The 27,450-nt window shown below is 40.7% G+C and overlaps 2 protein-coding genes across 9 annotated transcripts; one reads left to right on the top strand and one right to left on the bottom strand.

Annotated features, from left to right (window-relative positions):
- Window positions 1-12,866: 12,866 nt before the first annotated feature.
- Window positions 12,867-13,196, top strand: LOC131926270 (elongin-B-like). The gene has a single exon (XM_059281604.1). It carries the CDS (start codon window positions 12,870-12,872, stop codon window positions 13,146-13,148), a length of 279 nt encoding a protein of 92 aa, XP_059137587.1. The 5' UTR covers window positions 12,867-12,869; the 3' UTR covers window positions 13,149-13,196.
- Window positions 13,197-17,854: 4,658 nt separating this feature from the next.
- Window positions 17,855-27,428, bottom strand: Zim3 (zinc finger imprinted 3). 8 transcript variants are annotated; one of them, XR_009383459.1, is made up of 7 exons: window positions 27,229-27,428; window positions 26,360-26,447; window positions 25,507-25,692; window positions 22,994-23,060; window positions 21,128-21,254; window positions 17,983-20,088; window positions 17,855-17,943 (listed from the first exon to the last, which is right to left on the bottom strand). XR_009383459.1 is itself a non-coding variant. In XM_059281561.1 (6 exons), the coding sequence occupies exons 4-6, from the start codon at window positions 23,006-23,008 to the stop codon at window positions 18,872-18,874; spliced, it is 1,359 nt and encodes a 452-aa protein (XP_059137544.1). In that variant the 5' UTR covers window positions 23,009-23,060; window positions 25,507-25,692; window positions 26,360-26,949; window positions 27,077-27,217; the 3' UTR covers window positions 17,895-18,871. The 8 variants fall into 8 exon arrangements, 1 of the variants encoding a protein (XP_059137544.1); XR_009383461.1 differs by lacking the exon at window positions 27,229-27,428 and adding an exon at window positions 27,077-27,217 and having other exon boundaries at window positions 26,350-26,949; XR_009383454.1 differs by lacking the exon at window positions 27,229-27,428 and adding an exon at window positions 27,077-27,217 and having other exon boundaries at window positions 26,360-26,949.
- Between the last annotated feature and the right edge of the window lie 22 nt (window positions 27,429-27,450).

Here is a 27,450-nt window from a genome sequence, read left to right as displayed (position 1 = left end):
GTTTCCCTTCCCTCCAATTCCTCCCCTATCCTTTCCTTTTTTTTTTTTTTTTGGTTTTTCGAGACAGGGTTTCTCTGTGTAGCTTTGCGCCTTTTCCTGGAACTCACTTGGTAGCCCAGGCTGGCCTCGAACTCAGCCTGCCTCTGCCTCCCGTGCGCCACCACCGCCCGGCTCCTTTCCATTTTTTTATCCCAACTTTAGGTATGCTTTAAGAAAAACACACCCACAATTCATCTACATCCTCTGTTCCAAAAGTCTTCCCACCCTTTTACTTGGAAGTCTCTTGTCTACTTTAAATCCCTTTGTAAAAAAAAAAAAATCTAGATTCTGCACATGAGAGAGAATATGAAATATTTGTCTCTTGGAATCTGGCTTATTTTTGCTTAAAATGATTTCCATTCCAAATTTTTCTGCAAATAATTTTGTTCTTTTTGGCCGAACTAAGCTCCTTTTTTTTTTTTGGTTTTTCGAGACATTATTTCTCTGTGTAGCTTTGGAGCCTGTCCTGGAACTCACTCTGTAACCCAGGCTGGCCTCGAACTCACAGAGATCCGCCTGGCTCTGCCTCCCGAGTGCTGGGGTTAAAGGCGTGTGCCACTGCGCACAGCTGAGGTTTTTCTTTCTTTTTTTTCTTTTCTTTTTTTTTTTTCGAGACAGGGTTTCTCTGTGTAGCTTTACGCCTTTCCTGGAACTCACTCTGTAGCCCAGGCTGGCCTTGAACTCAGATATCCACCTGGCTCTGCCTCCTGAGTACTGGGATTAAAGGTGTGTACCACCACGCCCAGCTGAGATTTTTCTTTTTAATGGAAGCAGTAATGTCACTAATTTACTGTGTCCTAAAGGTTCTGGAAAGCAGTGGTTTGTTCTCTCTAGTATTTGGCATTGAACCTATGGCACTCTTGACTCCAGCTTTCTGAGCTATATCCCCATTCCTCTCAGTACTCTTCATTTCCCCAGGTTAACCCAGAAGTTGCTCTGCAGACAAGGAAAGCTTTGGATTTGTTTTCTTTTTTCCCAACATAACATTTTCATTGATTTTTTTTTTTGGAGATTTGCATAATGTATTCTGTTCACATTCACTTCCCCCACTCCCTGGTGACCTCTCCCAAAGAAACGAAGAGGAAAGAAATAGAGTCCATTTTGTAAGGTCAGTACATTCACTGGAGCATGGTCAAACTCCCAGTGTCCAGTACCTTAAAGAAAACAGTCCCACCGGGCGGTGGTGGCACACGCCTTTAATCCTAGCACTCGGGAGGCAGAGGCAGGCAGATTTCTGTGAGTTCGAGGCCAGCCTGGGCTACCAAGTGAGTCCCAGGAAAGGCGCAAAGCTACACAGAGAAATCCTGTCTCGAAAAACAAAAAACAAAAAAAACAAAAAACAAAAAAAACAAAACAAAAAAAAAAACAAAAAAAAAAAAACAAAAAAGAAAAGAAAACAGTCCTTCCCCACCCCTACTTGAAGTCCTTAACAGCTAAGGGTTACACTTCAGGATCCCTAACAGAATTTTAACAAGAGCTCTCCTCAATGACTTCTTGTTAGTTACTTTTCAGCTTTGGGTTATTCATTAGGCAGCGCTGTTTAGCATGCAAGAAAAGCCACCAGTTATGACAAAACCCACTACAATAAGAGTTTATGAGAAATGATTGTGCAGGAAGAGAGGAAAGGGATAAGATGAAACTGGCTTTTTATAGGTTCAAACACCCACCCTCGCCCACACACACAAGCACATATGGGCTTAAGTAGCTATGCCCTGCCTACACATAGATTATGTGATCATGCTACATGGAAATTTCGTGACCAAGCAGCACAAGGATTAGGTAGGAAGTAAGGCACCCGGAATGACTAAGAGTCTCACTAGAAATTCTGCCACTTCCTGTCTAGTCTGTTTACTTTTTAGGGTGAGTGGGGTGGGGGAGAGGTCTTAGAAGCCATCTGTTTCTTAGTTTTTTTTTTCTATATTTTTTCAAGTTTTCTTTTATTATTTTTAATTTTATTTTATTCTATTATCAGCTTGATACAGTACAAATTCTTATGCTAATAGTGAAATGTTTCACCATATCTTGCCCAGTGACTGAGTAAAACCAAATCTTATTATAAGCCACAGTCATCCTAGGGTTCCCCCTTCTAGGTAGCCTCCCTGGATCTGTGGGTTGCAGTCTGATTGTTCTTTGCTTTATATCTAGTATCCACTTATGAGTGAGTACATATCATGTTTGTCCTTCTGAGTCTGGGTTACCTCATTCAGGATGATTTTTTCTAGTTCCATCCATTTGCAAGTTTCATGCTGTCATTGTTTTTCTCTGCTGAGTAGTACTCCATTTTCTTAATCCATTCTTCTGTCTTGAGGTAATTAGATTCTCAATTTTCTGAGAAACCCTCATACTGATTTCCATAGTGGTTGTACAAGTTTGCACTCCCAACAGTGGAGGGGTGTTCCCTTTGCTCTGCATCTTCTCCAACATAGACTGTCATTAGTGTCTTTTTAAAATGCTTTTTAAACTTTATTTTATGTGCATTGGAGTGAGGGTGTCAGATCCCCTGGAACTAGAGTTACAGACAGTTGTGAGCTGCCTTGTGGGTGCTGGGAATTGAACCCAGGTCTGCTGGAAGAACAGCCAGTGCTCTTAACCGCTGAACCATCTCTCCAGCCCCATCATTAGTGTTTTTGATCATAACCGTTCTATCATTATGTAGGCTGTCTTTTTGTCTTATTGACCTTGTTCTTTGCCCTACAAAAGCTTCTCAGTTTCAAGAGGTCCTATTTATTTTATTTCATTTATTTTATTTATTTTTTTATTTTTATTTTAAGTGCATTGATGTTTTGCCTGTGTGTATGTGTCAGATCCCCTGCAACTGGAGTTACAGACAGTTGGGAGCCGCACTGTGAGTGCTGGGAATTGAACCCAGGTCCTCTTGACCACTGAGCCGTCTCTCCAGCACCCATAGGTCCCATTTATTAATTGTTGCTCTTAGTGTTGTGCTACTGGTGTTATATTTAGGAAGTGATCTCCTGTGCCAATGCGTCCGTCCAAGAGTACTTCCTACTATGTTTTCTTCTATCAAGTTCAGTGTGACTGGATTTATGTTGAGGTCTTTGATCCACTTGGACTTGAGTTTTGTACATGGTGACAGATATGGATCTATTTGTAATATTTTATGTGTTGACATCCAGTTATGCCAGCACCATTTGTTGAAGATGCTTTCTTTTTTCCATTGTATAGTTTTGGCTTCTTTGTCAAAAATCAGGTGTTCATATGTGTGTGGATTAATTAATGTCAGGATTCTATTGGTGCATATATCAGTTTTTTATGCTAGTACCAGTGCCTTTGCCCACTTGGTTTGGAATTGTGGACGTTCCTGCCTCAGCCTCACAAGTAGTTGAAATTACAAGCCTGAACCCTAGGTCCAGATATATTTTGTTTTCATTTGATTTTAGAAATGATTTTTAATTTTTTTTTAATTTTTAATTTTTAAGTTATTTGTATAGTTGTTTTGTCTCCATGATTTGCATTTGCCCTGGTAGATTTCAGTGGTTTTTTTTTTCTGATAATTCCTTACTCTCCCTTCCTTTTCCATTTCAGAATTTGGAATGTTTATTCTGTGGTGAGGTTATTGTATATCAGAAAAATGCAACTTGTATGGTTTTCATTTTTGGAGAAAGGATTTCTCTGAGTAGCTCTGGCTATCCTGGAAATCACTATGTAGACAAGCTGGCCTAAATACAGAGACCTGCATGCCTCTGCCTCAGGTGCTGAGTGCAGGGATTAAAGGCTTGCACCATCACCACCTGGTAGAAATATGTGACTTTACCAGGAGCTGCCAATGTAAGGACTGCCTAGAGTCTCAGTGTTTGAACTCTCAGTGTTTGGACTTGGACTCGTTATTATTACATTTACTTGGTTTGTGTGTGTGTCTAACACACATGGGTGTTGTCATCAGAGGACCACTTACAAGAGTTGCTTCTCTCCCTCCATCACATGGGTTCCAGGGTTGGAACCCAGGTCCACAGGCTTGGTGGCAAGTACCTTCACCTGCTGAGCCATCTTGTCAACTTGGGCTTTGGGCATTAGATAGTGTTGGAATAGTTAATGACTACAGATCTTTTGCAATTGGAATGAATGCATTTTGCATAAATATCTGAACACATGGGAAAGAGGGAAGGACAATTATCACTTCAAAGTGATGTGGTTGGGTAGAGTTGCGATGATTAATATTGCCTAATCTGTGATCAAGTAGGAGACCAGTCTCTGATCACAACCATGAGGATTTACTAGATCGATAAACCTCTAGGCAAGTCCATGGTTATCTATCCTAGGTTACTTAAGGTGTAAAGACCCACATTAATTGTGGGAGAAACCATGCCATGGAAGATGACCTAGACTGAATAAAGATTTATTTACTACTGATTCATTTCTCCATAGTCTTAGAATCCTACCTATATTGCACCTTGAGAAAGTTCTTTTCTTCTCATGTCTATTTGGGGTTCTAAATGTCTCCTGTACTTGGATGTTAGTATTTATCCTTAGGTATGGGGATTTATGAGGGTCAATTTGTACTACAGACCAAAATGTGAAGGTGATAAAATGCCAAAGGGTTTGGTATGCTAATACATACCTGCACTAAGGAGGCAGATTCAAGGTCACTTCAAGGTTAGTCTGGTCAATCTAGTGAGTTCTTGCCTAGCCAGGGATACTACAGACCAAGACTCTTTTCTCAATGAGATAACAGAGAAGAAAATGAGCAAGTAAAATAGGACTGAGAAAAAGAATATGAATCAACACACACATTTTAAGGGCTGGGTCGTGGTGGCTCATGCCTTTATTTAATTTCATCAATCAGGAGGCAGAGGCAGGCAGTTCTCTGAGTTCCAGGTCAGCCTGGTCTACAAAGTCAGTTCCAGAGGAGGCTCCAAAGCTACACAGAGAAACCCTGTCTCAAAAAAAAAAAAAAAAAAAAAAAAGAAAGAAAGGAAGTAAGAAAGAAAAAAAAAGAAAAAATTCGGATCTACAGAAGAAAACTAACAAGGAATGGTGTTGACCAGCACTTGAACCCAACATTTAGGAGGCTTAGGCAGGTGGATCTCTGCAACTTTGAGGCCAGCCATGAATATATCCTCAGATTCTTTCCTCTAAAAAAATAAAAATAAATAAATAAATGGAAACAGCCATGAAAACCTACAAATACTATTCCATTAATCAATATCACTCCCTTGTTCAGATATGTACGGATTTTCACCTCCATCAGTGGATTTACTGTCTTTTCAAGCATATTCATATACTTATATATATGTGTGTCTATGTATGTGTATGTATCTTATTATAAAAGAACTTAAACTTTGAGGAATCAGAACAGCTAAGGAAGGGAAGGTGGTGGTTGCTCACACCTTTAATCACAGCACTGGAGAGCAGAGCCAGGCAAATCTCTGAATCAAGGCCAGCCTGGTCTACAGACCAAGTTAAAGGACAGCCTGGGCTAACCAGAGAAACCATGCCTAGACTCTGGTGACATGTCTCAGAGATTAAGAGCACTGGAAACTCAACCAGAGGTCCTAAATTCAACTCTCAGCAACCACATGGTGGCTCTCAAACATCTGAAAGATATCTAGTGCTCTCTTCTGGTGTGCAGGTGTACATGAAGACAGAACACTCAAGAAAGAAAGAAAAGAAAGAAAGAAAGAAAGAAAGAAAGAAAGAAAGAAAGAAAGAAAGAGAAAGAAAGAAAGAAAGAAAGAAAGAAAGAAAGAAAGAAAGAAAGAAAGAGAAAGAAAGGAAGGAAGGAAGAAAGAAAGAAAGAAAGGAAGGAAGGAAGGAAGGGAAAGAAAGAAAGAAAAAGAAAGAAAGAAAGAAAGAAGCCCTGTGTAGAAAAATATAAACAAAAGTATTTAAGCAGCTTGGGAATTCCAAAGACATGAAATGGCCTCTCCTGTGAGAGACTTTTGACTTTTATGTGACTGGAAGGGAGATTGTAAGAGTTTTCCAAAGAAGTATGCTGCCTATAGGTCCCAATGATTCTTCTTTTCTTTTTTTTAAGATTTATTTAATCATTATGTATACAGAAGATGGTGCCAGATCTTATTACAGATGGTTGTGAGCCACCATGTGGTTGCTGGGAATTGAACTCATGACCTCTGGAAGAGCAGTCAGTGCTCTTAACCCCTGAGCCATCTCTCCAGCCCCAAATGATTCTTTTCTATTTGGTTGCATTCAAGGTCCAAGAGAATGTGATCATGTCCACTGTAGATGCTTTGTTTTGTTTTTGAGATAAAATACCACTAGTACATAGAACTGGCTCACCTGGAACTCACCATGTAGACCAGGCTAAGCCTCAAACTCACAGAGCTCCACTGTCCTCTGCAGCCTAGTCCCCTGCAAGAATTTAAAGAAAGGTCTATGCCGGGCGGTGGTGGCACACGCCTTTAATCCCAGCACTCGGGAGGCAGAGGCAGGCGGATCTCTGTGAGTTCGAGGCCAACCTGGGCTACAGAGCGAGATCCAGGAAAGGCACAAAGCTACACAGAGAAACCTTGTCTGGAAAAACCAAAAAAAAAAAAGAAAGGTCCATATGAAATGAAACCTTCTGAATGAACTATGTGGATTAGATTTAGAGTGGACAAAATGAGAACCACTATGGTGGTGCATGCCTTTCTACAGCACACAGAAGGAATCAGATCTCTTTGATTTTTGAGGCCAGCATGGTCTACATAGTACTATGCCAGTCAGAGAAAAGATTTCTCTGGAAAGTCCCATTTCTTGGGGTCTATTGTCTCAACACTCTAATAGCCAATGAAGGCCCACAAGTACCTCTTTAGAATATCTCACCTGGGCTTTCCTTTATCTCAGCACTCAGGAGCCAGAAAGAATCAGGTGACTCTCTGAGTTCAAGGCCAGCTACAGGGTGAGATTCAGGACAGCCAGAGCTACACAGAGAAAGCATGTTCTGGGAAAAAAACAAAGAAATACCAAGTGAACAAACAAAAACAAGCAAACAAAAAGGAGAATATCTCCATTTCTGCCAATAAGTGGTTGAAGTCTTAGGTCATAGCCAAGTCATCTCCTGCTCTCTTGTCTACAGAAGTTTTGGAGGTGGCCTCATTCTGACCAAATGGAGAGGTGGGGTGTTGGGCATTGGAGATAGCTGCCATTCTGTCCCTCCGTAGAAGCGTTTGATTAATTTTAAGCCCCAAGCTCAAGGCAGAGACATGCATGTTCCTTCTCAGATGTCTGCTTGGGTGCTCTGCCAATCCTTTTTTGGTTGTTTGTTTTTGTTTTTTTCCAGACAGGGTTTCTTTGTGTAGTTTTGGTGCCTGTGCTGGATCTCACTGTAGACCATGCTGGCCTAGAACTCACAGAGATCCACCTGGCTCTGCCTCCCGAGTACTGGGATTAAAGGCATGTGCCACCACTGCTGGGCCGTGCTCTGCTAATTTTGAGAAGATATTTTTTGCAGCAGAGTGTGGTGGTGCATAAAACCTGTTTTTCCATTGTCAGTTGTTGGATCTGTGGATCTCAAGGCTTCACTCTGCTCTTTGCTTGAGGTCTCCCTGAGGATAAATGTGTCTGTTGCTTAAAGATTTCCTTACTTTTCTGTATTAGAGTCTTTAGTTTCCTTTAGGAATTCTAAGTTCAGGGACCAGAGAGAGATGGCTTTTAAGGTCCCAGCACCTAAAAAATGGTGGTTCACAACCTTCTCTGGCTACAGTTCCACGTGTCTGTCACCCCCTTGTGGCCTCCTCGAGCACTGCATATAAGTGATGCAGAGAAGCAGACGACCTCCACACACATGAAACTGAAAATAATTTTGAGGTTGAGTTTATTATGTAGCTGTCCTCTTATACTGCTTTTTTCTACTGTCTATGTAGACCAGGATAACCTCCAAGTCACAGATGCTCCTCGCTCTCCAGTACTGAGATCGAAGCAAAAAAATGATTCTTAGAAACAATTGAAGTTCCATATTTCTAGTTCTCATCTGGTATCTAACTGTCCTCTCCACATGTCACCTCTCCTTGCAAACATATGTCCATGTTTTGTTTCAGATTCTTGGAGAAGCAGGAGAGTTCTGGTTGTCTCTACTGCACTAGATTTTGTTTTGTGTAATTTTCCCCTATACTTTTATATTTTTGAGTCAGGGTCTTTCTCTGTAGACCTGGCTGTCTTGGAATTCTGTATGTCTACCAAGCTGCCTTCAAACTCAAGAGATCATCCAGCCTGCCTCTGGATCCCTGGTTTAATGGTTTGTGCCATGCCTTGCCTGTGGAGTTGGAGTTTTTAAATTCTATTTATTTGTATATGCTTGTGTTCTTCTTGCACACCATAGCTGAAGTGTGTATGTCAGAGAACCATTTGCAAGAGTTGGTCTCTGCTTCCACATGTGGGTGCAAGGGATGAACCTCGGGGTGTCAGGCTTGGCAGCAAGCACCATTAACCCTTTTGCCAGCAGTGTTTAGTTTCTGACACTGGTCTACTGTAGCTGTGGTTACCTTCAGGCTGACTCTCTTCTCTTCCTACTTTGATTTGGGTACTGTTTCTCACTCCCTTTTTCTTTTTCTTTTTTTTTTTTTGTTGAGATTATTATAGTCTCACTGCATACACCATTCTTGTCTCACACTTCCATGTCTTGGTTTAAACCCTCTCCAGTGCTGGAGTTATAATCATTTTGGACACTGTGAAGATGGATTGCTGTGATTGGTCTAATAAAAAAGAAACTGACTGGCCAGTAGCTGAACAGAATAAGGTTAGGCTGGAGAGCCACACTAGGAGAAAGCTAGATGGAAGAAGGGTGGACTCTGGAGACACCAGCTAGATGGAGATTGAGTCTATGAAACTGCCATGTTAATTAATAAAGGTACCTTCACATGGCAGAGAGTAAATAAGGATTATGGTTTATCTTAGAATTGTAAGAGCTAGTTAGCAATAAGTCTGAGCAATTAATATAAGCCTCATTGTGTTTGAGAGCAGCCATAGGACAGGAAATCTCTGCCTATAGATATACAGTCATAAACTAAGAATTGCTTGTGTTTCTAGGGATTGAATTTAGGGTCTTGTGCATACTGGATGCTTTAACCACTGAGCTGTATCTTCAGCCCTTCATAAATTTGCATTTGTACTCTGATTTTTATCATCTGACCACTGCAGGCCTGGATATCTGGATCTGGAACCTGTAATCAAAAAGGCCAGCACCAGAGGTGACCACTCAGGCTCATCTTCCTAACTGTTGCATTTGCATGAGAGACTAGAATTTGACCAGAACTTCATTGTCTCAGCATCATCAGAGGGACAGAGAAGAGCAGAGGCACCAGTGAGACCAGATGTGCACCCTCACCACATTTCACTTGAGATACTTGTAGTCTTCATTTCTCTTGCTGTGATAAAACAGTCTGGAAAACAAATCTTAAGGAAACTTAGGAGGGGGAAGGTTTTTTTCAGTTCACAGTCACATGTTACAGTCCATCACTTTGGGGAGTCACAACTGCAGGAACTTCAAACAGCTGGTCACCTGACAGCCACAGCTAGGAGCAGAGGGAAAATGAATACATGCAGACATTAATGCATGCAGACAATTTCTCTACCGTTATATACATCTTTTTCTCCTCTTATGTACTTTGGTACCCTAAAGCAGGGAATAGTGCCACACACTCTCATTCTGGGTTTTTCCATACTGATTAAGGCAACCAAAGAAATCCGCCAAGGCCAACCTGATAAAGGAAAAACTCATTGAGACTAAATTTTCAGGTGATAGTAGGTTATAGCAAGTTAATAAATAGAACTAACTATCACAATTAAATATTGGGACAGCAAAAGAGAAAGCAAAGTAATTCTGAATGTGTCTTCCAAAGAATGGGCACAGCTTCAACAGGTCAACAGTTAAAGTGTGTATTGTGCTTTTTGTTTTTCAATTACAGGAGTTGTCTTTGAAGAAAGAATGGCTTATTGTTTCCCCCGTGGCTCCTGTAAATACCTCAAAAAGAGAACCAGAGCTGGCTATGCAAAGTGCGACTCCGAGAATGTAAGAAAAGTTTTCTTTAAATGGACTTAGGTGTTTGGGTCTTCTCACCCAAGGGGTCATGACTGTAGGTGAGAGTGAAAGTTAACATGGGTTCTGCTCAGTCCTCTGAGACAAAGCATTTTGTACAATTATTGAGAGATTTGTTAAGATGTAAAGGAACAAAATATTCAGAGCAACAACTCTACAACTTCATACGCTTAGCCCATGAAAAAGGAGAAAAACTCCATGTTAATCCTTTTACAAGCTAGAGTATAGTAATGTACTGCTTGGGACCTTTCAGAAGGAAAAAAAAAAGGAGAGGGTGAGAGAGAAAAATTTTTTCTGCCACACATCTTCACAGGTCTTCTCGGAGGACTAAAGGAGACTCCAGCCACTCATGCTTTCCCACGGTCACAGAATCATATTGGAGCTTTCACCCTTCTGAGTGACCTGCCTGGAACTCAAAGAACTCCAGGCTGTAGCTTTTAGGGATGCCAGGGTCTTGTGGAACAGAGTGAGTTCCAAGGAATGACCTGTGGAACTCCAACACTGCAACATGAGCTAGCTCGACTGCCCCAGAACTTAGGGTTTTTGGTTTTTTTTTTGTTTGTTTGCTTGATTTTTGTTTAAATGTTTTGTGATTTTTTTTTTCCCCTCACAGCAGAAATGACTCAAAATTGAAACTCCCTTTGTGGAGAATGTTTTTTGTTATTCCCTCATAGTGGGAATAACTCATTATCAATGATACCTGCAGGGGAAAAATATTAAAACAAGCCCAACTTATAGTATAGAGACAATTACAATCAGGGCATAAAGCACTAAGACAATGCAGTATAAATTTCTAGAGATATTAGTCATACATTATACGGAGGATGTTATCTTCTCCTGATCATCTAATTAATGTTTAAATGTTTAACTTTCATGGTAAGAGCAAAATTTAAAATTTGGGGTTATATCAATAGGAACTCTCTAATCTGTTTATCACTCCTAGAGATCTGTCTGTGTTCTTTAAGTTGCTTTCTGAAAGCTCTCAGTTAAATTCTACAACAAAATGTAACATTTAAAACAGAGCAGGCTATTAATTTATCAAATAACGTGGTTGCTAAAGTGGTAACTCAAAATAATCCCTTACTGATAAAGAGCCTATAGAACTTATTGTGCCTCTAAATAAAATACAGGTCAATTATTTGTTTCATACCTACAATAACATTAGCATGTTAGATGGATTCTAGAGATATTATCCACAATTTTCCCTCTTAAGATTTTTAAAGATACATTCTGTGTAATACCTGATAGTACATCTAAAAATCCTACAGAATTTAAAATCTAATAGCAACCTGGTGGTGGTGGTGCATGCAGGCAAATCTGTGAGTTTGAGGACAGACTAGCCTACAGAGAATTCCAGGACAGTCAGGGCAACACAGAGAAACCCTCTCTAGAAAAATAGAGATTGCATTTAATGCTTTAAGAGATGACTTTAAAAGGACAAGAATATGTCTTCTATACACAAATTCCACATGCCCTTCAAAGATTGTACCCATCCTGGTGATATAGCTTAAAAGTCTAAGCTTGCTATAATCAATCAGCATTAATTAGATGTTTCTTAGCCATTAAATATTTTAACTGACTTTGCTCTTTATTTAAATTTGGATGAGAGTTTATTGCATGGATTTAGAAGAATCAGAGTTGTCTGATCATAATAGCTTTGAATCCCCAGTTTGCACACCCTGACCCATAATGGGTATCCTGAAAAACATTATGGCTCAATATTAACGATATTATGTATAAATTAGCACATAGAGAATAGAGGGGTTTTTTTTTGAGGCAGAGGTTCTCTATGTAACAAAAATTTAACTTAAAACTTGTAACAAAAGGCTGACAGGCAAAATGAGCAATACATAGGTAATTTTAATTTACTATAGCATATATATATTTCTGGTTATATATCATGTATATATGATTCAAGTCTTGTATAAAAAATTATATCTGCTAAAACATATAAAATGGATATTTTTAAATAACAGCCATATAGTTTTTCTTCATCTTAGCTCATGCCTCTTTAGGATAAAAAGATAGTGTGCATGGTAGCCATCTTTACTAAGATTAAAAGACATGCCACATAATTTCATCACCATCTTAAGATGACCATGTGATATAAACCAACTAAGACAACACTATTAAAACTTAGTCTTGCTGGGTGGTGGCAGCACATGCCTTTAATCCCAGCACTTGGGAGGCAGAGCCAGGGGGATCTCAGTGACTACAAGGCCAGCCTGGGCTACAGAGTGAGATCCAGGACAGGCACCAAAACTACACAGCGAAATCCTGTCTCGATAAACAAAAACAAACAAACAAACAAACAAACAACCTTAGTCATACTGTCCTTCCTTTTAGACTAAAGAAACAATGACAAGTCTCCAAGATATTTTGGCTTAAAATCCATTTCTGTATGATAAATTCCTGAGGTTGTAAAGGTATACTCAGGTTAACAATAATTTGGAAATGTATGTCTAAAACTGTAAAATCCTAATCTTATGAAAGCTACTAACTTGTTGTAAACTGTTAAAATAGTTAAAACATACAAATTAATGGTTAATCACCTTTTAAATGATCAAATTTTTTAATGTGCTCAAAACTAAGTTTATAGTCATTCTAAATACAAATATGAACCATTTAAAAAGCAGCGTTGACCTTCTGTATTTGTTTTCACGGTTAAGCCTAGGGCAAATAAGTAAAAACAAAGTTTGCTGAAAATCAAAGTTTCTGGCGGGGATAAGGCACTTGGGGCTTGAGGGTGTTGGTAAGAGGGGCCCCAGGGCCAGGGGAGTGGGGAAAGAGGGGTAGCGTGCTGGGGTTGACACGAGCTTGCCATCCTCAGGTGTTTCTCATGATACGCCGCCACAAGACCACCATCTTCACGGAAGCCAAGGAGTCCAGTACCGTGTTCCAGCTAAAGCTTGTTGTCCAAGGCATCTTCCAGCGGCCTCCAGAAGAGCAGCGGCTGTACAAGGATGACCAGCTCCTTGATGACAGAAAAACACTGGGCGAGTGTGGCTTCACTAGCCAGACAGCACGGATACAGGCCCCAGCCACAGTGGGCCTGGCCTTCGGTGCAGATGATGCCTTTGAAGCCCTGCACATTGAGCCATTCTCCAGCCCTTCATAGCTTCCAGATGTGATGAAGCCATAGGCAGTGCCAATGAACAAGCTGAGCAGTGAGGGCCCAGGCCCATCCCCCTAGAGACCCATTCTCTCAATAAAGACGATTTGGCTGTCAAAAAAAAAAAGTTTACTTAAATTACGAAATATTTAATAGATGATTACATACATGGTTAAATTATGCATTTATTCAATAACACATCAGCAACATTAACAAAATAACAAATTGTACCCTGTCTTTTATTACTTAAACTTCAATTTTTTTTTTCTGATGAAGATACAATTTATTTACCTTTGGCTGCTATTTCTTTTAGAATACCTAAGAAACAATGGCCTCATTTAGGGTCAAGAAGGTTTACACTTGTGTATTTCAAAACATTTCCATTGCTTACTTCTTTTTTTTTTTTTTTTTTTTGGTTTTTCGAGACAGGGTTTCTCTGTGTAGCTTTGTGCCTTTCCTGGAACTCACTTGGTAGCCCAGGCTGGCCTCGAACTCACAGAGATCCGCCTGGCTCTGCCTCCCGAGTGCTGGGATTAAAGGCGTGCACCACCGCCGCCCGGCCCATTGTTGTACTCTTAAACATAGTCCTTTGATGTGTTGTGTTTACATAGTGTGTGGCACAGGAGTTCAAACATTCCCTCTTCTGTAAAATGGTTCTAGACCTTTTCCATGGCTGCTAGAGATACCTCATAACAACACTTGAAGTTTCTTAGCTCGTGATTCTTCGTGTGGGTTTTTTTAATGTAAAAGAAATTTATGTACAACTGCAGGAGAGATAATATACAGACAGCTTGAACATAAAGATTGTTATTTTAAAACAGTAAAATATTTTTTTCTGTAGAAATTAGTATAAATGATAACATTTCCCAATAAGCCAAATGAGAGCTGAACTATACATATAAATATTGATTAGATTCTGGGATACAGAAAAAAACCTATCCTCATCTGTTCAGAGAGCTATGTTTTACTTCAGTTGTGTAAGTGAGATTCCCATTCATCTTCCCCTTCACTGTTTGATTTATGGCAGACATTTTTCTATAGGCTAATCCATAACCTAAAAAGATTTTAGCCTCCTCTCCTGAAAGTATGGCCAGCATTTTCTTCTTCTTCTTCTTCTTCTTCTTCTTCTTCTTCTTCTTCTTCTTCTTCTTCTTCTTCTTCTTCTTCTTCTTCTTCTTCAGATTTATTAGTTTATTATGTATACAGAAGGGGCGCCAGATCTTTTTTTTTTTTTTTTTTTTTTTGGTTTTTCGAGACAGGGTTTCTCTGTGTAGCTTTGCGCCTTTCCTGGAACTCACTTGGTAGCCCAAGCTGGCCTCGAACTCACAGAGATCCGCCTGGCTCTGCCTCCCGAGTGCTGGGATTAAAGGCGTGTGCCACCACCGCCCGGCCAAGGGCGCCAGATCTTATTACAGATGGTTGTGAGCCACCATGTGGGTGCTGGGAATTGAACTCAGGACCTCTGGAAGAGCAGTCCATGTTCTTAACCTGAGCCATCTCTCCAGCCCAGGCCAGCATTTTCTTCTCCATTTTCTGAGAAACCACCATACTGATTTCCACAGTGGTTGTACAAGTTTGCAATCCCACCAACAGTGGAGGAGTGTTCCCCTTGCTCTGAGTGCTCTCCAACATAGACTGTCATTAGTGTTTTTGATCATAGCCATTCTGACAGGTGTATGGTGGTATCTCAGAGTCGTTTTGATTTGCATTTGCGCTGATGACTAAAGATGTTGAGCATTTCCTTAAATGTTTTTTTCAGCCATGTAAGATTCTTCTTTTTTTTTTTCGGTTTTTTGAGACAGGGTTTCTCTGTGTAGCTTTGTGCCTTTCCTGAATCTCACTTTGTAGACCAGGCTGGCCCCGAACTCACAAAGATCTGCCTGCCTCTGCCTCCCTAGTGCTGGGATGAAAGGCATGCACCACCACCGCCCGGCCAAGATTCTTCTTTTGAGAATTCTCTGTTTAGTTCTATAGCCCAGTTTTAAGTTGGATTGTTCAGTATTTTGATGTCTAGTTTCTTGGGTTCTTTATATACTTTGGAGATCAGTCCTCTGTCAGATGTGGGGTTGGTGAAGATCTCTCATTCTGTAGGCTGTCTTTTTGTTTTATTGACCATGTCTTTTGCCCTACAAAAGCTTCTCAGTTCAAGAGGTCCCATTTATTAATTATTGCTCTCAGTGTCCGTGCTACTGGTGTTATATTGGGAAGTGATCTCCTGTGCCAATGTGTTCAAGAGTACTTCTTACTTTCTCTATCAAATTCAGTGTAATTGGATTTATGTTGAGGTCTTTGATCCACTTGGACTTGAGTTTTGTGCATGGTGACAGATAGTGGATATATTTGTAATCTTTTACCTGTTGACATCCAGTTATGCCAGCACCGTTTGTTGAAGATGCTTTCTTTTTTCCATTGTAGTTTTGGCTTCTTTGTCAAAAATCAGGTGTTCATATGTGTGTGGATTAATTAATGTTAGGGTCTTCAATTCGATTCCGGTCCATATGCTAGTACCAAGCTGTTTTTATTACTATAGCTCTATAGTAGAGCTTGAGGTCAGGGATGTTGATACTTCCAGAGATTGCTTATTGTACAGGATTCCTTTAGCTATCCTAGGTTTTTTGTTTTTCCATATGAAGTTGAGTATTGTTCTTTCCAAGTCTGTGAAGAATTGTGTTGGGATTTTGATGGGGATTGCATTGACTCTGTAGATTGTTTTTGGTAAGACTGCCATTTTTTACTATGTTAATCCTATCTATCCATGAGTGTGGAAGATCTTTCCCTTTTCTGATTATCTTCTTCAATTTCTTTCTTTAGAGACTTAAAGTTCTTATCATACAGGTCCTTCACTTGTTTAGTTAGTGTTATTCCAAGGTATTTTATATTTGTGGCTATTGTAAAGGGTGATGTTTCTCTGATTTCTTTCTCATCCCTTTTATCATTTGTGTATAAGAGGGCTACTGATCTTTTTTGTTTTGTTTTGGAGACAGGGTTTCTCTATGTAGCTTTGTACCTTTCCTAGGACTCACTTGGTAGCCCAGGCTGGCCTCGAACTCACAGAGATCCGCCTGGCTCTGCCTCCCAAGTGCTGGGATTAAAGGTGTGCGCCACCACTGCTTGACAACTACTGACTTTTTTGAGTTGATCTTGTATCCTGCCACTTTACTGAAGGAGTTTATCAGCTGTAGGAGAGTCCTGGTAGAATTTTTGGGGTCACTTATGTATACCATCAAATCATCTGCAAATAGTGAAAGTTTGACTTCTTCCTTTCTAATTTGTATCCCCTTGATCTCCTTTTGTTGTCTTATTGCTCTAGCTAGAACTTCAAGTACTATATTGAATAAATATGGGGAGAATGGACAGCCTTGTCTTGTTCCTGATTTTAGTGGACTCGCTTTGAGTTTCTCTCCATTTAATTTTGTTGGCTGTTGGTATGTCGTAAAGTGCCTTTATTATGTTAGGTATGTTCCTTGTATTCCTGACCTCTCTAAGACCCTTATCATAAAGGGGTGTTGGATTTTGTCAAAGGCTTTTTCAGCATCTCATGAGATGATCATGTGGTTTTTTTCTTTGAGTTTGTTTATATGGTGTATTACATTGACAGATTTTTGAATGTTGAACCATCCTTGCATCCCTGGAATGAAACCTACTTGGTCATGGTGGATAATTGTTTTGATGCATTCTTGGATTCGGTTTGCCAACATTTTATTGAGTATTTTTGCATCAGTGTTCATTAGGGTGATTGGTCTGTTATTCTTGCTTTGTTGCATCTTTGTGTGGTTTGGATATCAGGGTAACTGCAGCCTCATAAAGAGTTTGGTAATGTTCCTTCTTTTTCTATTGGTGGAACAATTTGAAGAGTATTGGAATTAGTTCTTCTTTGAAAATCTGGTAGGTCAGAGACTTAAAGTCAGAAAAGCATGCCTCCCCTCTCCTCTTCCTTCCCAACCACTAAAAACAAGGTTTTCTATTTATTTGTTTCAGTGGGACTCTGTGTATTTTCATTTGTGGGTGCACTTAAGGCCAAAAGAGAACTTCAGATCCCTTCGAGCTGGGACTCAGGCAGGTGTGAGCTATTGAACATGGGTGATGGGATATCAAGCTCAGGTCATCTGGAAGAAGGAAAATGGTCTTAAACACCTAGGCATCTGTTCCACATCCTCCACCCCTTTAGTGTGTGTGTACTACAATTCATAGGTGGTTAGAGGACAATTTGTGGGAGCGAATACTCTCCTTCTTCCATGTTGGTCCCAGGAATCAAACTCAAGTTTTGGGAGTCAGTAACAAGTGCCTTTACCTACTGAACCACCTCACCACCTGTAGGCTAGCCTCGATGCTCTCATCTCCAGCTCTCAAATTCTGAGATTATAGGCATGTGCCATCACTTCTAGCTTCCTTTTACAATGTTTAAGATTTCCAAAGTGGGCCAAGCAGTGGTGGCACATGCCTTTAAACCCAGAACTCTACCCAGAAGTAGAGCCAGGTGGATCTCTGAGTTGAGGTCAGCCTAGTCTACAGAGCGAGATCCAGGACAGGCACCAAAAGTACACAGAGAAACCCTGTCTCAAAAAAAAAAAAAAAAAAAAAAATTCTAAAGTGTTGGATTGAGAATGTAGCTTGGTGTTAGAGTAAATAAATCCCATACATGAGGCCAAGTTCCATTTCCAGCACACACACACACACACACACACACACACACACACACACACACACACAGAGTTATTTGCTGTGTCACTTCGAATTCCAACTTTATTTATTTAACAACAACAACAACAAAAACCCCTTCCATACAAAATACATTGTCAACCTGGCACAGACTCATAACAATATATTTTCTGATGTGAACTATCAAAGAAAAGGCTACCATGAGTTACTTTTTACTACAATAAATTCCATGATAAAAAAACAAAAATTCCATGAAAGTTTTGGACAGATTTAGTTTATTGGTATCTCTTCAGTCATGTTAGTCAAAAGGCACTTTATAAATGTTTGCTGAGTGGCAGACATGTGTCATGTATCTGAAGTCCCCGCTACTTAGGAGGCTGAGGCAAGAGAATCACCTGAGCCCAGAAGTTCCAGTCCAGTCTGGGAAATATAACAAGATTTCATCTCAAAAAAACAGTGTGGCTGGAGATGGTAGAAGAGCTCATAGCATTATCTGCTCTTCCAAGGATTTGGGTTCCATTCCCATTATCTACATGGCAGTTACAACCATCTGTAATTTCATCCCAGGAGATCCAATGTGTTCTGGTCTCCATGTGCACCAGGCACACGTGTGGCACAGACATACATGCAGGCAACACAGAATGCTCACACAAACACATAAAATGTATAAATAAAATATTAAAGTGAAACATGAGCCTGGAGAGATGAATCAGCATTTAGGGACATATTATGTTCTCCCAGAGGAATAAAGTTGGTTCCTAGCACCCCATTGAGGCAGCTCACAACCACCTGCAACACCATGGGACCTGATGTCATCATTTGGCTCCACTAGGCATCTTTACACGCATGACAAACATATATGGAAACATATACATTTTAAAAAGACAAAACAAATATCTATGAAGGAATGAGCTAAACCTGTCCTCAAAGGATGGTCTCAGTGAGTTTAAGTCCTCCGTGTTTTCTGTGATAGACTGAAAAGTGTAGGCCGTTTTGCGTCAATTTTTGGGATGACTATCCCATGCCATCCCATAAATGTATTTTCCATGTATTTGAAGTGCTCAGAGTCCCTATCTAGTGTGAATTCTTTTCTGGTGACCACTAAGGTATGACTTGTCAGCAAAGGCTTTTCCACACTCAGAGCATTTATAAGGTTTTTGCCCAGTGTGGAGCTTTTTATGAAAATCAAGGTGTTCTTTGCGGCTGAAAGATTTCCCACATTCGTTACATGCATAGGCTTTTTCTCCACTGTGAATTTTCTGATGAACTCCAAGGTTTGACTTCAGAGAGAAGGCTTTCCCACATCTACTACATTCATATGATTTTTCTCCAGTGTGGATTTTTTTATGTTGAGTGAGGTTTTTCTTCTGGACAAAAGCCCTGTTACAGAGACGACACTCATAAGACCTCACCCCAGCATGGATTTTCTCATGATCGATGGCATTTGCTTTCTGGGCAAAAGCTTTTTCACACAGCCCACATTTGTAGGGTTTCTCTCCAGTGTGTGTTCTCTGGTGTTTCACAAGAGCAGACTTGCAAATGAAAGATTTCTTACAGTCCTTACATCTGTAAGGCTTTTGTTCCTTGTGGGTGTTTTTATGTTGACTAAAAGTTGAGTTCTGTTTGAAGGACTTGCCACATACATTGCACTCATAGGCTTTCTCATCCTTGTGGATTTTCTTGTGATTACTGTAAGATGACACCCACAAGAAGGCTTTCCCACAAGCTTGGCATTTATAGGGTTTCTCTTTGGTATGAATTTTCTGATGTTGAACGAGATTGGTCTTCTGCCTGTAGGCTTTTCCACACTCGTCACACTTATAGACTTTTCTCTCTGGATGAATTTTCTGATGCTTATTCAGGTTCCACAGCATTTTGAATGCTCTTCCACATTCATTACATTTAAAGGATTTCTCCCTATTATGGATCCTCAGATGCCTCTGAAGGCGTGGCTTCGAATCGAGTAACTTTCCACAGGCATTACATTCAAAATGGTTTTTCATAGATTTCCATGAATTAGAGCTAACTGATTTTCTATATTCATTAGAATTATTTTTTATGCAAGGATTCCTATCAAAACAATGTTTCAAATGCTTTCCAATTAGATCATATTGTGAGAGCCTCAATCTTGAAGAAACATCATCGTTGCTTGGGAGAAACATCTTTTTATGTGCGGTACCTTTTTGCTTAGTGAATGTTTTCTTGTGTATGGATACAACTCCTCTCTTGAGACTTTTCTCCAAATTTATGTTCATCCTAACTTGCCTTTCAATATCCTGGTCTTTTTCTGAAATGTATTACAGAGAAATGTTATATGAGAAACCTTCTACACTTGTGATTTGAGATGAAGATGCTAGAAATCACCAAGTGGGGCCATTCTGGTCTCAGGGAATTGGACTTGGTCTAGCCTCCCTGAGGAAGTGTCTGATCAGCTGTGCCACCAAGCAGATAGGCTACCAGGGACTAACTGCCAGTAGTACTAGTCAAGAGACTGAGAAAGGGGCTGGAGAGAATCTGACACACAGATACACATAACTAAAAATAAAAATAAATCAGCTCAGCAGTTCAGAACATTTGCTGCTCTTCCAGAGGATCCCAGTTAGGCTCCAAGCACCCACTTCTGGGGGCCCATAATTGCCTACAACCCCAGATTCAGGGAATCTGATGCCCTCTCATCGCCTTTATGGCCACCTGAATACATGTGGCACACACACACACACACACACACACACACACACACACACACACACACACAAATTTAGAAAAATTATCTTTAAACAAAAGCAACAACAAAAGGGATGTGGTGACCCGGCTTGTGGGTAAAGCCCTGGCTATGCCAGTGTCAGGACCTGAGTTTGGAGCTGAAGAACTTAGGTATAAACTGACATGGCAGGAACATGTCTGTAATGTCAGCAAAGCAGAGACTGGAGAATTCCCAAAGGCTCGTGGACCAGATGGTCAGTTGTATTCAGGAGTAAATGAGAGACCTGGTCTCCAATACAGTCAAAGGGTGAAATGAGGCTGAATCTTCAAATGTCCTCTGACCTCCACCTGGCATGACATGACATGAACACATCCATGTTCACATATATATATATGTATACAGATATATATATACACACACAAGAAAATAGGGGAAAAACAGTAACACAACCACAAAACTTGACACCACACTTCTTTCCTGCTTCATCCTAATCCTGACTCACATAGGATACCCCAACAGTGAAAAGTGGACCAGAAACACATCTGCTCAACCTGGAAAAGGTCCTTGTATATTTCAGACTTCAGGCCATCACCCGCCTCCCCAGTCCCAAAGCCCTCCTCACCCACAGAGGCCAGGTTGCTGTAGTTCTCCAACATCACATCCTTATACAAGTTTCTCTGCTCAGGCTTCAGCCCTTGCCACTCCTCTGGGGTGAAGTTCACAGTGATGTCCTCAAAGGTCACTCTCCCCTGTAACAGCAAATCCCCATCTGTAGGAATCCATCACTGAAGGCAGGTGTGGTGCCTAATGTCTATAAACTCAGTGTTCAGAAGGCTGAGGAGGGAGGATTGCTGTGAGTTAGAAGCCAAACAGGGCTAGATACTAAGTTCCAGTGCAGTGTGAGACTCTGTCTCAAAATAATAACAAGGCTGTGCTTGTGGTGGGTACACACCTTTAATCCCAGCACTCGGGAGGAAGAAGCAGTAGGACCTCTGAGTTCAAGGCCAGCCTGGTATTCTAAATTTTTAGTTTCATGTCAGCCAGGATTACACAGCAAGATCCTGTCTCAAAAAACAAAACAATAACAACAAAAACAAAACAAAACCAAGCAAACAAATCTGATTAACAAAAAGATTCCAATTGCTTCTGAGGACTAGAAATATAAAAAATGTGTCCAATGCCTTGTGTGCTGAGTTTACTGAATACTATGATCTGGTAGAAAACAAATTGAATTTTTAAATATATGCAATCTAATTAAAATCCTGAGGATTATTCATGCACCCATCTTACTGAACTCTGTTAAAAGAAAAGACTCCAGAAAAATTTATATTTCAGTGATATATCTGGAGATGGATTTTAGACAAAGTGGGTGGTGGCAGTGGCCAAATGATGTTCACCTTGGCTGGACATGGTTTTGTACACCTTTAATCCCAGCACTCGGGAGACAGAAACAGCAGGATCGAGAGTTATAGGCCAGCCTGGGCTGCAAAGCAAAGTTCTGCCTCAGCTATTTGTTTGAGCATGACTTTAATCCCAGAAGATTAAGGCAGAGGCAGAGGCAGGCACATCTCTGTTAGTTGGAGGCCACCCTGGTCTACAGAGTGAGTTTCAGGTCATCCAGTGATACACAGAGAACCCCTGTCTCAAAAGTAAATAATATTTTTTTAATTTAAAGATATTCAGCTTTTGGGCTACAGAGTGAGTTCCAAGAAAAGGCACAAAGCTACACAGAGAAACCCTGTCTCGGAAAAAAAAAAAAAAAAAAAAAAAAAAAGATATTCAGCTTTACTAGAAATGTTTTCTTCTTCCCGTCTGTATCCATCCATCCATCCATCCATCTTGTTTTTGTTTTGCTTTGGTTTGTTTTTTGAGACAGAGTTTCTTTATGTATCCCTAGCTGTCCTGGAATTTCCTCTGTAGATCAGGCTGGCCTCTTACTCAGAGATCCACCTGCCTCTGCCTCTCTGAGTGCTGGGATCAAAGGCATGCACCAGGACCACCTGGCAAAATGTTTTTCACTTTCACAAAAAAGAGAAAATTGGCTGAGGTATAGGCCTGTAACCTCAGCTGCTCAGGAGCCTGAGTGAAGAAGATCAAGAGTTCAATGCCTGGCTGAGCTACAGAGGTTCCAAGGTTTTTGTTGTTGTTTAGACTTATTTTATGTGTATGAATGCTTAGCTACATATATGTGTGTGTACCATGTGCTTGCCTGGGCTTGCAGAAGTCAGAATGGGACACCAAATTCCCTAGAACTGCAGTTGTAGATGGCTGTGAGCCACCATTTGGACACTGGGAATTGAACCCAAGTCCTCTACAAGAGCAATAAGTGCTCTCAACCTCTGAGCCATCTCTTCAGGCCTCCTGATTTCACGTTTTAACAAAACTCACCAGAGGGGCTAGTGATACAACTCTGTAGTAAAAAGCTATTTGCCGTACACTAGATTCATGGTCCTGTGCAAAATAAATAAATAAATAAATAAAAACTCACCTTGGAATCATTCATTTCTTGTTCTTTTCAAGTCAAGACAAGCCTGGGGAGGAAGATTTGCTTGGAACTGCGAGAAACAAAAAAAGCCCCGAAAGATCAGAATGTCTTTGGAATGTGCCATCCTCCCCAGCCTAGTCCTCTGTATTTGTCCCCCTGTACTAGTTGCTTTTATCCTGGTCTCCAGCCAGACCACAAAGCTTAAAGGTTCCACAGCCTTCCGAACAGCACCATTGGCTGTTGTAGAACTTCCGGTACATGATAGCGGGGCCTGGTGGGACGATTCAGCAGGCAGAGGGACTCAGGGCAAGGCGGAAGCTCCGAGGTTGATCCCTGAGAACCCACTCGGTCGGAGAGAACCAACTCCTCCAGGCTGTCCTCTAACTGCTACGTTTGGGTCTTGGCATGCACACACCTACCACATATTCACCCACGCTCACAGGTACACACAAAATAAAGAAAGAAAGAAAATGTAATTTTATAAAAGCATACGATCCTGGGGGGGGGGGGGGGACGGGACATTACACAGTCAAATGTAATACCTTCCCTTTTGTTTTTCCTCGTTTCTTTTTTAAAATTACATTTATTTACTTCTTTAATTAGATTATTTATTCTGTATTTGTGCATGTGTGGTGTGCAGGCACACCACGGTACACAAGTGGGCAGAGGGCAACTTGCTAAGAATCTGTTTTCCCTTTCTATGACAATGGGCAATGGGTCTCAGAATCAAACTCAGGTTGATAGGCTTGGTGACAAGTGCCTTAACCTCCTGAGCCATCTCACTGGCCCCAATACCCTCCTTTCTTACATATAACTCTTTTTTTTTTTTTTTTTTTAGATTTATTTATTTATTATGTATACAGTGTTCTGCCTGCATATATGGCCGCAGGCCAGAAGAGGGCACCAGATCTCATTACGGACGGTTGTGAACCACCATGTGGTTGCTGGGTATTGAACTCAGGACCTTTGGAAGAGCAGCCAGTGCTCTTAACCGCTGAGCCGTCTCTCCAGGCTCTTACTTATAACTCTTAAGTGCATATATGATACATACACTATATACTATCACATATTATATATGAAATATATAACATTAGCAACATAATTATTTTATTATTTATTATATTTATCACTTACATGTTATGCAGTTGAATTATTAGTGTATACATATTGTTATGATTAATGTTAATATATTGAATATATGATCAACAATACATGTGTACATATATGAACATTTTATGTTATATATAATATATAATAGGTGCATAATATATGTATAGATGTAAAAGACCCAAAAAACATAAACAAAAAGGAAGCATGACAAATGGACAATAAATCTCTAGATGTTTTAAATCTCTAATTCCAACAGTGGAGAGGCTGACAGGAGGGTGAGTGTGAGTTCCAGGTCAGCCTGCTCTACATAGGGAGTTTGGAAGGCCTAGCTGGGCAACAGTGTGAGATCCTGTCTCAAAAGAACCAAAAGTAGTCGGGCGGTGGTGGCGCACGCCTTTAACCCCAGCACTCAGGAGGCAGAGCCAGGTGGATCTCTGTGAGTTCGAGGCCAGCTTGGGCTACCAAGTGAGTTCCAGGAAAAGCACAAAGCTGCACAGAGAAACCCTGTCTCGAAAAACCAAAAAAAAAAAAAAAAAAAAAAAAAAAAGAACCAAAAGCAAAATCCAGCATTCCCACTTCTAGTTATATATCCAAAGGAAACAGGATCAGAACTAGGCTTAATGGTACATTCCTGAAATTCAAGCACTGAAGATGAGAGGCAGGAGAATTGTGTGTTTTAGGCCAACCTGAGCTAGGTAGCAAGACTCTGACCTTAATAAATAAAACAAACAATGCCACATGTGGTGGCATATGCCTTTTATCCTGGCACTCTGGAGGTAGAACTGGCAGATCTCTGTAAGTTCAAGGCAAGTCTGGTCTACAGAATGAGTTCCAGGACAGCCAGAGCTGTAACACAGAAAAACCTTGTCTTGAAAAACCAACCAAACAAACAAAACCAAAAAAAAAAATAAAAAAAAAAAAACCCACAAGAACTCAACACCACCAACAACAAAAATACCCCAGGAAATAAAATCAAGAGGGTAAAGAAATATCTGTACTCCAAGATTTGTTACAGTACCATTCAGAATAGCCAGGAAATGGAATCAACCTATATGTTCACGGATAAATAAAATGTGGAATGTGAGAGGTCTAAACTTCCTCCATTTTACAAGCTGGGTCAAAATTTCAGTCTCTGTCTCTGTCTCTGTCTCTGTCTCTGTCTCTCTCTCTCTAAGGATTTTACCTGTGAGGACTTTTTTTTTTTCCAGCTTGAGACAGTACAATTTCTTATCTTAACAGTGAAATGTTTCACTAAAGCTTGCCCAGTGATTGAGCAAAACTAAAACTTATTATAAATCACAGTCATCCTAAGGTCCCCCCTGCTAGGTAGCCTCCCTGGATCCGTGGGTTGCAATCTGATTGTCCTTTGCTTTATATCTAGTATCCACTTATGAGTGAGTACATACCATGTTTGTCCTTCTGGGTCTGGGTTACCTCACTCAAGATGATATTTTCTAGTTCCATCCATTTGCCTGCAAATTCCATGATGTCACTGTTTTTCTCTGCTGAGTAGTACTCCATTGTGTATATGTACCACATTTTCTTAATCCATTCTTCAGTTGAGGGGCATCTAGGTTGCTTCCAGGTTCTGGCTATTACAAATAATGCTGCTATGAACATAGTTGAGCATGTATCTTTGTGGGAAATTTCAGTCTCTTAAACAAAGGGCTATCAAACAAACACCCTTATATTCAGGAACAAGGGAGAAAGCATGAACAAGGCCTGATTCAGCCCCACAATGTCTCAAGGACAGTTCCTGCAACCCTCTTGAAATTTACCAAAGTATATCCAAAGATAAAACCTCAGTCAACTGAAAGTATACTAATGTAACTGCTGCTTGCTTAACCAATTATGTTAGATGACCTAACCATCCCTGAAATTCCCCAGCTGTGCTTAAAAGGAGCCTGCATGCTCCTCTCAGGTTCATTGCCATTTTGTACAGGTGAACAACCCCGCATGTATACTATTTGAGTCTGGGGTCTTTCTTCAGTGTTTCCTCGGACCCCGATATATAACAGAATAATACTATTCAGTCATATAAAATATTTAAATCTTATTTTAACTGCTACAACATGGAAGGAACCAAAGGCTATTATGTTAAGTGACTTAAATCAGCCACTAAAATTGGATAATCACATTCATGTTCCGAACCCAAAGAAAGTTATTAATTGGAGATTTTTCTGTTGTTGGTTTTTGGTCTTTTTGAGACAAGGTCTCACGTAGCCCAGGCATACTTACTATATACTTACTCATACTTACTATAGGGCTGAGTATGACTTCAAACTCGTGATCCTCCTATCTCCACTTCTCAAGTGCTGAAATCTCAGGAAAGCATCGCCGTGGCTGGCTGGAAGTCGAGAGTATAGAGTTTATATATCTCAAAAAAGAAAGAGGGAATAGATGGGGAGGGAGAACTCTGTAGCCCAGGCTGCCATGGTGTTTATGGCAATTCTCCTGCATCATTCTCCTGAATGCTGGGACTATAAGTGTGAACAACCACATAGGGCTCACAACTCCCAAATTTATATGCCCAGGCTTAGGTCCATTCCCTGTGTTCAGACATAGGCTGACTTGCCTATATGACTGTTTACTTTTCTATCTTAGAGACTTATCAGATTGACTCTGAGGCCCCTAAACCTCCTACCCTTGCAGCTTTCACACGTCAAGAGACCGCAAATCCAGTGATCTAGTGACCCAGAAGTCTGTGCCTGTGTGGAGGCTGTTTTGGGCCACAAAAGACCTAAGGATGAATGATGGGATAATATGTTGAGATGAGCATCCTCCCCACGAAAAATGTTAAGCTACATTTTCTATCATCAGCTCGGAAAAACGATCTTGGTAGGAAGTATCTTAAAGGCACAAACGGAGAGATCAGCTCAGCGTCGGGATCCACACACAGTTGCATTAACCCTAAGATGGGCAAATCCTTTTGCCTCCCAAGCCTCGATTTCCCCGGACGAAGAACGGCGATCTTACCCTTGTTCCTGGGTCCTTCCCCACAAACTCCGCCCTCTAGATTTCTCCGCATTTGCGAGAAAGTGGGACCTTTGAGCGCCTCTCACACTTATTGGGTGAAGAGCTCCCAGTTTGGTCAGACATAGTGGGAAACACTATAAATACTACATTACCCAGAAGACTGTGCTGCACGCGGGCCCAATAATGGACCAGAACGGGTAGCACTTCCGGGTTGCTCGCCACGGACGCCTTTTGTCTCTGCACATCGGTTCCCAAGGGGTTTAAGTTGATTGAACATCGGGAACCTAGGGTCAGTTCTCAGGCCTCTGGCCGAATTCGAAAAGGACCGGAACATAAGAATTCTCCCCAGAAGCCGGTCCGAATCTGTGTGGTCT

The sequence above is a fragment of the Peromyscus eremicus genome, chromosome 1, assembly GCF_949786415.1.
Source record: "Peromyscus eremicus chromosome 1, PerEre_H2_v1, whole genome shotgun sequence".
Lineage (NCBI taxonomy): Eukaryota > Metazoa > Chordata > Mammalia > Rodentia > Cricetidae > Peromyscus > Peromyscus eremicus.
Note: the sequence above shows the minus strand (reverse complement) of the source record. Positions and strands in the feature narration are given on the sequence as shown.

Bases quoted from the DNA above. Each gene is read 5' to 3' on its own strand.
- LOC131926270 (XM_059281604.1), top strand. From the start codon at position 12,870: ATGATACGCCGCCACAAGACCACCATCTTCACGGAAGCCAAGGAGTCC.
- Zim3 (XM_059281561.1), bottom strand. The intron at 20,089-21,127 runs GTGAGGAGGGCT...AATACATTTCAG, and splicing joins CAGCAACCTGGCCTCTGTGG to AAAAAGACCAGGATATTGAA.